Genomic DNA, 14,416 nt, shown 5'->3' on the forward strand with positions numbered 1-14,416 from the left:
CCAAAGAATAGAGAGAGAGAGAGAGAGCTTCATTTAGGGACTGGAAGCCCCAAATATCAAAGGGAGTATACACTAATAAAGCTTGAACCCATGACTAACTGATGGAAATCCATCAATTTTCTCATTTTTCCATTCATCACAAGTATTTCATTTCTTGGCTTCTTTCTCTGCTTTCCTTCTGGCCCGTCGTCCTCTCGAGCTCAGAGATGAGCTGAATCCACCGTTTTCATCATCAGACTCATCCAAGTTTCTAAAAGATTTCTGCTCAACAACAGGAAGCAAAGTCACCAAACCTCTCAACCAGTAATCCACAGAACAGATATGCAAAATAGAAGATTTAGAATCGGAAGAAAATTCAGTATAAGTTTTGTGTTCCTCTCTTGTACACTAGAATCTATATAAAAAAAACAGAACAAATAGAATCGTACCTCTCGGAGCTCTGCAAAGCTCACTGCATAGAAGGTTACTGCGGCAACTGCTACGATACCCACTACGGGAAGAGCTATATGCATTGGATCCATCTTCTGTATTGAGTTTTGATCCTCTGATGTTTTGTTTGGTCCGTCCTGGGTTTCTTGGAACGAACAGTTTTTTCTGCACAGAATTGGATAAACTAGATAAGCGATGTCAGTACCACAAGAGATACTGAAGAGGAGATTTGTTTTATCTCTTTAATTCTCTATTTTACAGAAATGCCCTCGTATAGAACCATAGTTTACGCCCCCCCCCCCCCCGCCTCCTTGTTCATCTGAGTTTTCAAATCTGAGGGCTGATTAGGGTTCTTGGGACTGATTCTAGTTGATTCCAATCTGAAAGGCAGGGATTGATTCGATCCCTAATTCCATGTTTTGGACACTGCCCCCTTCTTTTTCTTCTTCTACTACGTATGCATGGACAAAATTTTTGCTGTTACACTTGTAACAGGAATGTACAAGGCTGGCAGCCAAGGAAATGGAATAATTCATTTCCCCTTTTTGGGTTCATAAATACAATATTATGTTCTACCAAAAAAAAAAAAAAAAAATACACTCTTAGATTTTATTATTTTCTAAAATACCCTTTAAGATCCTATTTCTTGGCTGTCAGCGTTGTAGCAGGAACATGGCTTGTAGATGTTTAACTAACAGACGCCTAATTATTCTCTTATTATTGGAATGTTTGAGTGTTTGAGTGCTTAGAATTGGTAAGACATCGGAACCGGCCTGTCTCATTATTAAACGGGAATACAGATTAATAAAGGGGACAGTTTTAGGATTGGCCTTTTGAGAGCAAAACCAATTAAGAATCATCCTGATTACCTAGAACCTTCTCGATTGACACCCTTACATAGACTCATAGAGAGATTTCTATAATGTCCAGTAAGACTCATTTTTTTGATGAAAGTCCAGGAAGACTCATTGCTGAACACTTCTCTCGACTCAACTAAGATATGGAACTTCTACCAGTAGCCCTGCTTGCACTAGTATAGGCTTTCCAATTCAATTTGTGGGGGTCAATTGGCTACTGAGCTTATGAGCTTCCTTCTTTGTTATCTGAAAAGCAGATATTAGAGATATGAACAAAATTAAATTTATTGGATAGAATCATTATTATTCAATCCATTTCAATATTTTCTACTTCCTGTTACATTAGATGTGTTCTATTGATGGATGTTTTCATCTCATGTATAATGGGCCAAAGAGGTGAAGCCCATCCTCTATGATGAAGTGCACTTGTGAAATTGCTTAGAGAGTAATGCTCTGTATATGCCCAGTTGAACTTGAGCACCCACTTCGAGTGGGTCTCGATGCAATGGTAAAATTGTTTTATTGCGACCAAATGATTGTGGGTTTGAATTAGGAAACAGCTTCTTTGTGAAGCGGGAGTAAGATTACGTACAATATAAGCCTACCCAGACCCCGCAATGGTAGGAGCCTAGTGGTTGACCTTCAACAATATGTGAAGTGACTAAATTGACCTTCACCTCCACATTGTTTCGAGCATTGATCCTGTATATTGTCATGAACCATGACTCCAAGAAGACTTTTCCATCTTACGTTGAATTATCAAAGTTGATTCCTTCTCCTAAGTGGTCGTTCTGAAATTATCTCTGTGCTTAGGTCCACATATAATCTAGACGCTTGGAGTATGTTTGGATGATCATTCACACTATTCACACATATTCAGATTTTTTTTTTCTGCTTTTGTAAATCAATCATTCAGATTGTGTTCTTACATGCTGTGATGAATTATTGGTATGCGATTCTGTGGTGAGAAAGTGGACTTGGTCTGAGAATATGGCAAATCTTCCTCTTCGTCTTCCCAACCATTTCAGGAGCTTCTCTGTAACGGCTTCATCTACTAATAATGGTTTGTCTCTCTTCCTCAATCACTTCTGGGTTTTGAAGTGTTCTAGCGACCAATAATTGCTGCTTTTGCCTTTCGTAATTTACCAGTTAGTGAATCAAACATGTCTTGTGAGGCTGTAATTATGCTAAGAAGGGCGAAAATGGAATCACGAGTAGGTGGTTTAGGACGTTTTATGGGCTTGGATGGTTTTCCGTTCTTCACTTGGTTTAGTTGATGAGTTTAAGAGTTGAGGACCTGTACGAAAGTAAAATTGACATGGATTTTTGTTGTTTTCAGGGATTCCTTTTAATACGCCTAAATCCGGAGGGCCAGTTATTCTTGAAATTCCGCTAGAAAAGATAAGGAGACCACTCATGCGTACCAGAGCTAATGACCAAGAGAAGGTGAAGGACCTTATGGCGAGCATTCGAGAAATTGGGCTTCAAGAACCAGTAAGAGCAACCATAAATGATAGAACAGTTCCATTTGTTTTCTGGTCAATTTCATTATTCTTTGTGTAAAGTTTGCAAATTTGTTGCACTATAACCCAATATATGACCAACCCTCAGATTGAAGTACTGCGAAGGGTGTAAATCACTTGGCTTTCTCATAATTAACACTTACTTTTTTCTCCACCAAATTAAAAAAGAGTAGCACTGAAATTTTGGATATCTTATTGACCAGGACAGATTGAAAATAGTTTCAGGACTTGTCTCTATTAGGGTTGTTTATGAGCTCTAGTTCATCTTTAATCAACTTAAGGGACAAGTGAGGTATGTATTCCCCTGGAACCTTGCTTGAGTATAAACTCATCTGACAAACTACAGATCAGGACAAAGAATATACAGCATAGTTTGCCAAACAATTGGCAAAGGCTAAGCTCAATGTTGCCCTTAAGATCTCAAATCTCTCTTAACAACACAGCCTCTGCAGTACACTTGGTCTAGTGCAGTATTGCAGTCAACGGCGAAGGAGTTATCAGTGATCACAATGAGATTCTGGATCTTGCCTGAGGTTGCACGAAGTTAAAGTAGAAGAAAAGATGTGCATAGCCTTGTCACTGCTATGCCTGCAAAGCAATAGCTAATTTCCTCAACAGGGAGCCTATCTACACTACCTTTTCATCTTCTGAATTTCTCAAAGTATTGAGTGGCAATGGTTTGATCCCCTACCTTTCCATATCTGGGGGAGTGGGGAGTATGTTGTTAGGTAGAGTAGCTTTTCTTGGAGATATAGATTTTAAGAAGTTGTCTAGCCATGCTAAATCCTTCTTACACTAAGTTAAGGTTCTCTTTTTCTATGCTGAAAACAAGAATAAAGCTTTGCCCTTGTGGTAATAAACGCACTGGTGACTATGGAGCATACATTGGTTAACTGTTTTATTGACAAGTTAGCTAAACAAGGTCTCTCATTTAGTTGAGAATTATATTGCTGTGAGATTTGGACTCTTATCATGTGGTTTCTGTTGCCTTATCAGTTTCTTGTATCTACTTCCATTTGACCAAGATGTGTGTTATTCATAAGCAGAATAATGATCCCTCTCCAGTTGTGAAATAATGGTTTTTGGCACCATTGGTTATTTCTTCCACATGGAGGAATAATTTGGTCGGTATGGGCATTGGATGGATGGGATACTCTTTGGATTGATTGCATCTTGAATTTAGTGGTCCATCTTAACTGTATGGCCTCCCATATATAGGTTCTTCCTCCCCTCCTACCCTCAAAAATCACCCCCACCCTTTTTCTTCCTGAAAAAGATGGAAAATTCCTTAATCAAACAAAAAGGATAAGTTACAAGGAGACCAAAGGAATCACCCAGCAGGATTTAACTTTTTGGACAAATTCTTTCAAAAGGGTTTAAGTATTTCAAAAATTTTCAAAGCACACACAGTTTGATTTGACTGAACATCAAATCAACACTTGAGGAGTGATGTGGACTTACGGACTGCCATGCGGCAGATATAGCCAATTGGGATGGAAGGTGATGGAATGGCTTCCTTCACTTTTGGTTCTAGAAACTCACCCCCTCATAAAAATTAAGGGAAAAGGGTTCTCTCCCCCCCCCCCTCTCCCCCATGGAAAGGACCACCCTGCCCCTCCCTTCCCATCCTGTCCATTGGTCAAGGCCGCCTGCATACCTGGAGCAGGCAGCATGCCCAACCTCTGCCCTAAAAATAAATAGGAGTAGTACTGCTAGTCGATAGTATATACACTGGCAGTATCTGACATGTTGTAGCATCGTATCTCTTTGATTGCTTACGAAGAATTGAGCAAATCAAATTATTTCCCAAAAGAACAAAAATCATATCTTTAGCTCATTACAAGAAAGAAAATGGAATAGTTAGTTGATAAAAGACCATTGTTCTCTGCCTATGAAGGCTTTTTTGGATACCCCTAGTGCTCTCTTGAGAACCCATTAGCTGGGTCTGTTTCTTCCTCCCCCCCCCCCCTCCTCTCTCCTTTTGTATCTTCCCCTCCCCCTTTTTTGGCTAGCCCCCCTTGGGCTTTGGTAATACATTATTTATTCACCAAAAAAAAAAAAAAGACCATTGTTATTTCACAAATTTCATGCGGTTAACTGGTTTCTACAACAATTATTGGAACAAGGCATTGTTCCATGTAATATTATTGTTAGTAGATTCTGTATACATCCATGATGAAGCCTGTTCCTGTATTGATATTTCACATCCAAACGTAATTTATTAATTCACCTGACAATCTTGCAGATTGATGTGCTTGAGGTTGATGGAGTCTACTATGGTGCGTGCTCCTTTCAACTGTTCATCGAAAAATTAACTGTTTATCTGTTTTCTTTTGTAGTTGTTAAGGTCTTGTATACTGTAATGGTATGGTTTCTAAAGGCCTTGTATACTGTAATGGTATGGTTTCTAAAGGCCAGATTGCAACCTTTTCTTCATCTCTCCATGGCTGACTTTTGTCTTCCAATTCTTTAATCTCTCCAGGTTTCTCTGGTTGCCATCGTTATGAGGCACACCAGCGCCTTGGATTTCCCACAATTCGTTGTAAAATTCGGAAGGGGACAAAAGAAACTTTGAGGTCAGTTGCATCTCTGTGGCCAATAGTCACTTGCTTCTACTTGCTGTATTTTACAGAGACCATGTTTTAGCTTACTTCATGCTATTTTGCAGGCATCACCTTCGCTAGAGTAAAAGTTCACAGAATGGCATCATGTCGTAGTTCTCATCTGATCAATGTTCTACAGTTGTGGGACTTGGTGAATTGGATCACTGCAACAGAAGAATTGGTGCTGTAATGTAATATTTGTTGATTCTGGAGGATTTTTTTTTTTTTTTGTGTGTGTGGGGGTTGGGGGGGGGGGGAGTGGGTAACCTAATATAATTGTAAGTTCTGGGCAAGGTTTTTGTCCATTTGTATCCGTTAAAAAGGCTTTATACCTAATTTCTTGGGTCTTTTAAGAGTTTTTCGTATGATTTCTCAGAGTGCTTTCTGGAATGACAAAATGCAATCTGTGATGAATTCTCATGTGGAGATTGAAGAATGGCACTGAGAATCTGTCTCATTTTGGAACATTTCATTCGAGCAACCATTTCATGTTCTGGGCTAATGTTAACAGGCTTGTTCTTGCATATGTGCTAAGATGTTAAAAAACATGTGCCTATTACGGTGCAAAATTAAGCTTATTAAGGGTATTGATAAGCTTTGTGTAGCAGAGATGAGGATGTTAAGATAGATGTGTGGAAAAACAAGGAAGAATAAAGTATGAAATGAACATATTAGAACGGACATGGGAGTCACTCCGATCAGTGCAAGCTCTGAGAGAGTCGTTTAAGGTGGTATGGTCATATTCAACGAGGCCTAGGGATTCCTAGTAAGGAGGAGTGATATGATCCCCATTGAAGGAACTAAAAGAGCTAGGGGCAAACCTAAAATGACCATAGGAGAAGTGGTGAGGAAGAACATGCGTAGCCTAGGTCTTGTACCAAGTATGACTTCGGATAGGACCTATTGGAGGGCAAGGATCCATGTAGCAGATCCCATTTAGCTGAGATTCTCCTGTCGTGCTGGGTTGGGCTTCTTCTCTCTTACTATCTTTCATCTTTCATTTGAAATTTTCCATTTCTCTTCTCTTTCCCATCTTTTTTTTTTGCTAGAACTCTGTTTTTCTTTGTTGTGTTTGGATCCATGTAGCCGACCCCATTAAGTTGGGATAAGGCTGAGTTTGTTGTTGCTGTAAGGGTATTGTCCTTGAGAGTTCCTCTCCTTTCTTCAACCCTTACTCTGGGGACTGAAAAGTTCCAGCAAGTCTTATGACCTGTGTTTATTAGATTCAAAAGGTCAGAATTCTTCTGTTTCCATCCAGTTTGATTTTATCATTATGTGCTATAGTTTTCTGATACTGCTGTTAAATTCCAGGTCTTAAACTTGAGTCTCCTTTGAAGTTTTGATTTGTTCTTCTACTTTGAGATATGGAAGATAAATATTCTGTATGTGTTTTGGATTAATGATCCATTGCCTGTCTGCTTCAACCCTGCAAATCTGATCAAAACATATCTTGATGCATGCCTTTGACCTCGTGTCAGCAATTGCTGGTGTCTTTGATTCTCTTCTTTCTGGAGGAAGAATCTCCAAATCTCAACATAAGTGTATAATCTTTCTGAATGGGTTGTTAAATGTAGAACTAGGTGACTACAGGTATATCTCCTCATTTATTTTAGCTCAAGTTCTAACCCCATTCAACTTGATGTGACATTGACCTTCAATACTTGATCTGTACCAGGATATTAATGTCAAAATGAATGTTTTGACATTAAATTTCTTCAAAGTGCATCCGATTCTTTCTTGATTTGTATGTACATCTTATTATCAATGATGCAGATATGGTAATAATGGAAGCAAACTTGTATAGCTATATTTTATATACTAAAATAAATCAAATTCCAGTGCTTATGGTGATGTAGGGGCACTAAGCTGCAAGAGAACAACTATAACACTCCTACATAAAATCAGGATCGCAATTCTAAACTCTAAATTCCAAGCAATATATAAAAGCTGGAAAGGATTAAGTTGCAGCTCAATAATCTCCACCCCTTCTTCAGCATTAAGATTGACCTGCAAATTACTCTGTGACCATGGCTCTCCATAGCAGGTAAATTAGGTGTTCTTTTCTAGTTGGAAGGCGAGTCTTTCTTCTGAAGTGAATGCTAATTGACTTGTTCGCGCCCACTGTAGTAGAATAACCAATCAATGCCAAGTTTTATTTATTTATTTATTTTTTATGAAAATGAAAAACATTTATAACCTCAAGAAACTGAGAATAACATATTCAAATAGTCTCCAGAGAGAATCCCACACTGCTTACTCATCCTCGCATGTTCTACTAATATATCTGCTACACCTATATAAAACCAACCCTGTTTAATAAGTTTACAGACAGAAATTGTTTTAATAGAGTGCATAAATCAAATCAAAGAGAAAAATAAAAAGTTCCCATGGCCACCTTCAGCCAGTTCACTATCTTCTGAGATTCCGACCATATGTCTCTGTGTCTGCTTCCCATCTCCATTGCTCTGTCAAGCCCTTGTTGTAGTCCTCTGATCTCTGCCTCTTGTCGACTCCCTGTATAGCCATAATCCAAAACAACATAACAAACTGTTAATCAAAATTACTGCTACCAAACCCACCTCTTTTGTTTGGTCATCAAAACTGTCATCAGTGAAATTAGTGGATTACCAGATGTAGGCATTAAACAGTGATCAAACAAACTACAAGTGGGGGAATCAGGGAAAGTGTGAGGATTCTGTTTATGAAGAAACATAGATGGCAAGATCATATTCCCAAATGGATATGAGATTTATAATAACAGATGGATCAGGAGAGGAAGGGAAGGGGAAAATTATTTATTAATAAATGAAGGCGAGATAAAGTTCAAGTGTCCCTGATCTGAGACAAGAAAACTTACTAGTAAATGTGTACTAAGAAATGGTGACAGAGGTCGAATGCCCTTGGATCTTTTCCCAATCCTCTCCTGTTTCTTCTTGTAACTTGGCTTTGAATTCCTCCAGCATGTTACATATGTTAGAGCTGTTGGAGGTTAGCGACATGTTGCAGCTCTTCTGGAAGCTTCTTTAATCCAGGGCACTGCCAGATAGTTAAAACTTTAAGGCAGGGGAAGGCTCTTCTCCCCACCTTTAAATCCTTTAACTTATCTAATCCAACAAGTGCCAAATTTTCAAGTTTAGCAAAACTATCTTCGGAACAAGTCATTTCCTCTCCTTCAAATGACTTAAATCCTAAAAGGAGAATCTTCAACTTTGGTAGCTTCTCTAGTTTTGCCATTGGGTGGTCACCTTGCTTTAGATGCGATCCAATCAATCTCAACTCTATGAGACGTGGTGGTAAATCCTTAAGAGCAGGCATCTTCTCTAAGCATCCATACAAAATCATTTTGTAGAGGTGCTTATATTGTGAAAATGAAACAAGAGGCAAAGGGTCTGAATTTTCTCTTTGGTCCCATAACTCCAACACTCGAAGCTTTTTCAATTTGTCAATGGAGTCTCTTAGTGCCTCCGTATGCAACGTCAAGTCTCCACGTATCCCAAGTTCTCTCAGATTCGTCAACTTGTCCAGGCCACCTTCTATCCAACTACCTGCAATTAGGCTCAGAGTCTGGAGTTCCTTCAGTTTATAAACTCTGGGAGGGCGAGAACAACTTTGACCAATCTTATTGACAACCTTGTCTATGCATTTGACTGAACTTGAAGGAGAATCAATGTCATAGCAAGAAAGATGTCTTAGTTTCCTCATTCTCCATATTTCCTTGGGTATGTGTTTGACTTTTGTGTTGGATAGAACTAAAGTTTGTAGATTGCATAGGTTTCCCATTGAATCTGGAATTTGTCGTACCTCGGTTCCATACAGGTTCAAGTACTTGAGAAGGACAAGCCCTCCAATTTCCTTCGGTAAACTGTGGAGAGTTCTTACACCCTCTAAATCTAATACTCTAAGCAAATTGAAATCCACATAAAGACCCTTCCACAGATTTTTCTGGAAGCCTTCATTGAAACACAAGAAGGAATGAAGATGGTATAAACTGGAACTCGAAATATCGGTCTCAGGCTTACCTTTGTTGGGATGGATCGCAAGCCGGCGGAATTTGTTTAGAGAAGTCGAACAGTTATTCCCATAGATTTCAAGAAGTTTATCTTTCTTGGCTTCTGAAACTGCATAGTCCCGCAAGAGATCGTGGATACGACATGTTTCTACACCTCCATCCGATCTCCTTGTTGCTGCTTGGATCATGCTTCTTCCGATTAAGTCTTCTAGGTACTCCTCCGCAACATCTTCCAAACTTTCATCTCCTCGCGGTTGTATAAAGCCCTCCGCAATCCATAACCGAATCAATTTATCAGAACGGATCTCATGGTCTTCTGGGAAAAGACCAAAATAGAGAAAACAGGATTGCAAGTAGTATGGTAAGTCAGTATAACTTGGAGCTAATATGTGAATGCATTGATGTGGGCCTTGATTAAGCTGTCAATTCACGCTTTCCTTTACTTTGGACCAAACTTCATATGTCTTCTCCTTTGTTGATAAGAGAGCTCCTAATACCACAATCGTAAGCGGTAATCCATGGCACCTTTCAACCAATTCCTCTCCAAGAGCTTTCAAATCTTGAGGGCAGCTTCTTTTCTTACTTCTCTCTTGTGATTGGAAGACCTTCTGTTCGAAGAGTTTAAAACTCTCGTCATTACCCAAAGGTTTTAGTTCATGTGGAGGAGTTGATGGGTCAGCATGTGTGGCTACTTCCACATTACGGGTGGTAAGCAACACTCGTTGTTGCTTCCCCTCATCCAGATGAACTAGAAATGACTTTTTTAGTGCATCCCAATCTTCTGTCTTCCATACATCATCGAATACAAGCAGACATCTCTTTTCGTTCAAGTAATTAGACACCTCTATCTCCAATTGTTGCTTAGTCTTCTTTTTTAATTCTTCCACCTTCTCTTGTAAGTCCTGCTTCGGGCCCGTTGGCATCATAAGTTGTGCTAAGGCCTCAATGAGAAGATCTTTTATTGTGTATTCTTGGGAGACATAAATCAACGCAGAAGAATCACAATTTTTAGTGTTCTTAACTTCACTAGAGACTTTCTTAGCAAGAGTGGTCTTGCCTAAACCACCCATACCCACTATGGAAACGACAAGAAGCTGCTGGTGCCGCTGGTGCCGGGACTCTTCTTCTGTCAAAAGACCCTTTAGTTTCTCCATATCTTTCTCAAAGCCAACAACGTCAACTTCCTCTTCCATTGGAGCTCTCCTTTCCTTCTGTGCTAAGCCATCATTAGTCGGTCCAGCTTCTAAATCTTCAATCCCATACTTGGATTTGTTAGTTGAAATCTCTGCAATCCTTCTTTTGATTTCCAAACTTGTGTAGAGTATATAGATCTATGGGATAACACATACACCACAACACGAAATTTCTTTGCCGTTGTTGCAGGATTTCAAACTCGAACAAATCAATAATATCCTCAGCATCATAAGCCAGATTTCTGACTTGGCTCACCCATACGTCCACCCTTTTGTATCTTCTGCGCTTTTGATCAGCATCTCTTAGGAAGGAGTTAATCCACTCAAGTTCATCATGAAGAGACACGATTTGCGTTTCTACTCCACCAAGGAACTTAGCTTCCTCTAATGCCAGGGAGCCCAGTTTTGTTATAAGAAATGCGACGGCGCGCTCGGCCATTTTTACCTCTTTTTAGCAGATCCTTTGATTGTTGTGTGAAGCAGGTAGCGTTCGTTCCCTCTGTGTTCTTCACTGGTGAGCAGCGTCAATATTAATCCTCCACTTGTCTTCTTTCTTCACTCTCATCCTCCTGGCTACTACTCTCTAGAAAGCAAATATAATTGATTTTCAGAAATTGTATTGATTTGCTATGGAAAAAAAAATTGGAAACTTTTTTTTTTTTTTTTGGGTAATTTATACATACCACTTCTGAGGTTTAACGAAAGTATAATTTTATCCCCCAGTTTTGGATAATTCTGTGAACCCCCTGAGGTTTATAAACGTTAACACATACACCCATTCCATTAGTTTATGACTAACAGTGTTAAAATCAAGAGGTAAAGTTACAAAAATGCCCTTGCAAGAAAAAAAACTTGCAACTCATCTTCTCCAAATTGTTTAGGATTTGAAAACAAAAAGAAAGATGAATTGCAGGTATAACTTACTGATAATAAATTGGTAGTGCCAATGGCCAGTTCCGACTCGGGGGCATGCAGGGAAGTAACGACACAAAAACACATGAACATCGCCACATCGGTGATATACATGATACAACAAAATGTTGATCCTGTAGATCAATGTGGAATATAAGAATATTCCGGTCATATTACCCTAATTTAATTTAAGGATGGAGTGTGACACTTGCTATATTAGATGGGGTATGGTTTAGAAGGGTCGAGAACACAGACCAATCTTGGAATTACGCTAAATTCAATTGGCTAGCAGCCGACCATTGCGTACAACGCAGGCCCCATGGTTGGTAGCAAGTAATTTTCACAAATTGTTTTGATCGGTAATGAAAATCATTAGGAAAATTATTGCCCTAATGACGTGTAAAACTGATCCATTCCATATAAACAAAACAAAACAGCTCTTCAACTATTGACCTGTAGTAAAGAAGAAACAATTAAAAGAAAAGCCAAGGGTTGATAATAGGGCTTAACTAGTTGGATCATCAACTGGCCAGGTAGCATCTCTAAGACAGGACAAAACAACCAAACATCATTGATTTTCGAAAATTGTTTCGATTGGTTAACAAAGTCAAACGTAAGAAATTTATTGTCCTAAATAATGATTTGTGAAACCAACCCCATCCAGGCGGACCTTTATCGCCCCCAAGAACTCATGTGTGCACGGTGGGGTCTATTGTGCACACATGGGTGGTACTGCTTCACACGATGCGCACAGCACCCCAATAGTATTTGAGGACGATAATTTTCCTATCCAAACGAGTTCAGATTTGCTAGTTTATTTATTTTCAACATATTTTTTTTGTTTAGTTAAATAGTAAAAAAATGTCAAGTTTTTAAGGTAGGGATGCGAATGCAAACTGGAAGCAAACAATTATTGACATTTTTGTCATGATCATAATGAACGAAGTTAGAAAGGGTAATCGAACTACTAACACTTAATAAGGATGGATTGAGAAATATTATTATGAGTTCAAAGAGAAAACTTGTGTCTCGATCTTATAAATCAAATTAGTTGAGGAACAAGATGAACAAGCTGAGGCAGAAGTGTAGTAACTTTAAAATGTTATTGGAGACATTTGGAATCGGATGGAACAGTTTGACACGAACTTGCACTATTGATGATAAATCTATATGGGAAAGGCACACACAGGTATGATCATATTTTACTCATAATTTTGTCAAATACGAAAGGAATAATATGATCACTTTTTGTGAGTCTTTATTTATGTCAAGCAAACCCTACCTAGATAAAGTTTAAGAAGTATGGTCTTCCACAATAGCCAAAACTTTGCATGATATTTAGTGAAAATTATGCAAGTGCTGATAGAGGCATGAGGCATCATAATGCTTTGTCAAATAATAAGTCCAATGACATGGAGTATAATCATGAGTCTAATGATGGTGATAGAGTGAGACCGTTGGGAGACACTCAAGCTAGAGAGGCTGGAGCTACTGACGCACCAGCTCCAACCCACAAGCATGATAAGACTCCCAACACGAAGAGGAGTAGAAGCTCTGATTTTTCAATGGCCTGCAAGGCCATATAGGACACCAGTAGTTCAAGGTTGGAAAGGGATGCCAGTTTGTCTTGCACATCTACCCAAACTATTGAACATCAATTCGGTGTTACTAGGGCTATAGAAGTGCTTGAGACCGTCAATGAGCTAGACAAAAAATTATATACGCAGGCATTTACACGGCTCATGGCAGACCTCCAATGGAGGGAGGCATTCATTCCATCCCCTGCATACCACAAGTCCATACTTCTTAGAATGTTTTACAAAAAGATGATTTCTTTACGATACTGATATCTTTAAGTGGATGACTAATAATTTGTGAACTTCTTTTGGATGACTGTAATAAGTTGTGAACTTCTTTTGTTGTAGCAAGAGAATTAGGCGAGGATAAGCAAAGGTTGATACCTCAGGAAGAGGAGAGCAGAGCGACAGGACCGAAGTCTGAAAGGACAAAGAGTGGAAGAAGAATACTAGAAGAAGTATTGACCCCAAAATAAACAAGACGGGAAAAGGCAATGAGGATGAGCAGATGTTGCTGGAAAATAAGCATTAGCATTGTAAATGATGTCATATCAGTACTGAAATTTCCAACAACAAAAACCTTATCTATGGTGAGGTAATAATGCAATATGATTCCCCAAAATGTGCGGCTTAATCTCTGAATAATGAACATTTCGAATTTTTTTATTTTTTTAATCTTGCTATTGTATTTTGTTTTCTTCCAAAAAAAAAAATAAAAATGGCAGTATAATGCTCATCCCAAAATGGCATATCACAACAACTACTTCAACTTACATTGACTTAAAAAAATCTCCTTCGAGGTTTTGCCGAAAAGAAAACATCCAACAAGTTCCTCCTCATATGATGCAATTATTTCCTGAGGTTTACTGGGCAATCTAAAGAAAACATACAATAATATAACTCTCTGTATCACGGACTGTATGGAAAAGGTTTTATTGTCAAAGCAAATGAAAGTTGTCCTCCATGGCTCCATGGGTGGAAGTTGTGTTAATTCAATTGATCAATCACACCTTTGCAGACAGATAAACATATTGCTCAATGTATAACCAGAGCTTTATCTTCTACAATACCTTCTGTTTCCTCTGGTTTTTCTACCACTCTTCCCGTTATCTGAAACCTGAGATGCCAGCAACTTTGCGTTAGATTCTCAGCTTGTCCATTAATATCAATTTTCAAGTTGGGGGAGGGGGAGAAATATGGAAAAAAGAAGAAATTTAGAAGCCTAACTTTGTTGGTTCCTTTCCTGCTCTTGGCTAATTGTAGGGTATTAGAATATCGGAATAATGGAGAAAAAATAATTTAGCTCTTGAAAA

The 14,416-nt window shown here is 38.8% G+C and overlaps 2 protein-coding genes and 1 pseudogene across 2 annotated transcripts; 1 reads left to right on the forward strand and 2 right to left on the reverse strand.

The window, feature by feature from the left end:
- Positions 1 to 131: 131 nt before the first annotated feature.
- On the reverse strand, positions 132 to 651 carry LOC122638548. Its single transcript, XM_043831392.1, has 2 exons — positions 429 to 651; positions 132 to 261 (listed from the first exon to the last, which is right to left on the reverse strand). Exons 1-2 carry the CDS (start codon positions 519 to 521, stop codon positions 148 to 150), a joined length of 207 nt encoding a protein of 68 aa, XP_043687327.1. The 5' UTR covers positions 522 to 651; the 3' UTR covers positions 132 to 147.
- Positions 652 to 2,195: 1,544 nt separating this feature from the next.
- On the forward strand, positions 2,196 to 5,715 carry LOC122638547 (sulfiredoxin, chloroplastic/mitochondrial). The gene is made up of 5 exons (XM_043831391.1): positions 2,196 to 2,345; positions 2,625 to 2,780; positions 5,055 to 5,088; positions 5,292 to 5,385; positions 5,478 to 5,715. Exons 1-5 carry the CDS (start codon positions 2,277 to 2,279, stop codon positions 5,491 to 5,493), a joined length of 369 nt encoding a protein of 122 aa, XP_043687326.1. The 5' UTR covers positions 2,196 to 2,276; the 3' UTR covers positions 5,494 to 5,715.
- Positions 5,716 to 7,555: 1,840 nt separating this feature from the next.
- On the reverse strand, positions 7,556 to 11,053 carry LOC122639245 (annotated as a pseudogene).
- Positions 11,054 to 14,416: the final 3,363 nt, after the last annotated feature.

Source organism: Telopea speciosissima, chromosome 9 (assembly GCF_018873765.1).
Source record: "Telopea speciosissima isolate NSW1024214 ecotype Mountain lineage chromosome 9, Tspe_v1, whole genome shotgun sequence".
Lineage (NCBI taxonomy): Eukaryota > Viridiplantae > Streptophyta > Magnoliopsida > Proteales > Proteaceae > Telopea > Telopea speciosissima.